This window comes from Sinocyclocheilus anshuiensis, unplaced genomic scaffold, assembly GCF_001515605.1.
Source record: "Sinocyclocheilus anshuiensis isolate Anshui unplaced genomic scaffold, SAMN03320099.WGS_v1.1 scaffold1872, whole genome shotgun sequence".
Taxonomy (NCBI): Eukaryota; Metazoa; Chordata; class Actinopteri; order Cypriniformes; family Cyprinidae; genus Sinocyclocheilus; species Sinocyclocheilus anshuiensis.
In genome coordinates, this window is record NW_015557203.1 from 231,844 (window position 1) to 232,432 (window position 589).

Below are 589 nucleotides of genomic sequence, written 5' to 3' on the forward strand. Positions count from 1 at the left end.
CATCAGCCGCCTCTGGGGGCGCTGCAACCTCTTCGGCCACCACTGGGGGCGCGGCAGCTTCGTCGGCCACCTTTGGGGGCGCTGCAGCCTTGTCGGCCATCACGGGAGGCGCTGCAGCCCCCTTAGCTGAAGAACGTGCCAGGAACTCCACAAACCCCTCGAAGGATACGTGATTGCATCCTAGCATGCTCCAGGGGCTAATGGGCTCATCAAGGGCATAATTTAATAAGTCCTTTAGCGCAGAGTCATTGTAGCCCAGCCCCTCTGCCGCATTCCTGAACTCCATGGCAAACTCCCTCAGCTCGGTCCCTCGTTGGCGGAGGGAGCTCAGGGTCTCCAGCTGGAGCATTCGCTGGTAGAGGGGGCTGGCGAGAGTAGAGACCGGTAGGCGGTGTGAGCCCATTCTCCGCTGATTCCCCATATTGGCTGATCCGTTCTGTCACGGTGCGTGCGGGGAGATGACGCGAGGACCCAAGTGCAGGAGAAATGGTTATTTATTTTAGTAAAAAATGAAACAAAAACAAACTCAAACCACCCCGAGGGGGAAAAACAGACAGGCAGGCCTAAAGCTGCACTCCATGCAGACATA

At 57.4% G+C, this 589-nt stretch overlaps 1 protein-coding gene across 1 annotated transcript in view; it reads right to left on the reverse strand.

Annotated features, from left to right (window-relative positions):
• LOC107678938 (SH3 domain-containing protein C23A1.17-like) overlaps positions 1 to 421 on the reverse strand; it is a 7,618-nt gene extending 7,197 nt beyond the window's left edge. The window contains exon 1 of the mRNA XM_016474339.1: positions 29 to 421. Coding sequence (XP_016329825.1) covers positions 29 to 421 — 393 coding nt within the window. The remainder of the gene's footprint in view (positions 1 to 28) is intronic.
• Positions 422 to 589: the final 168 nt, after the last annotated feature.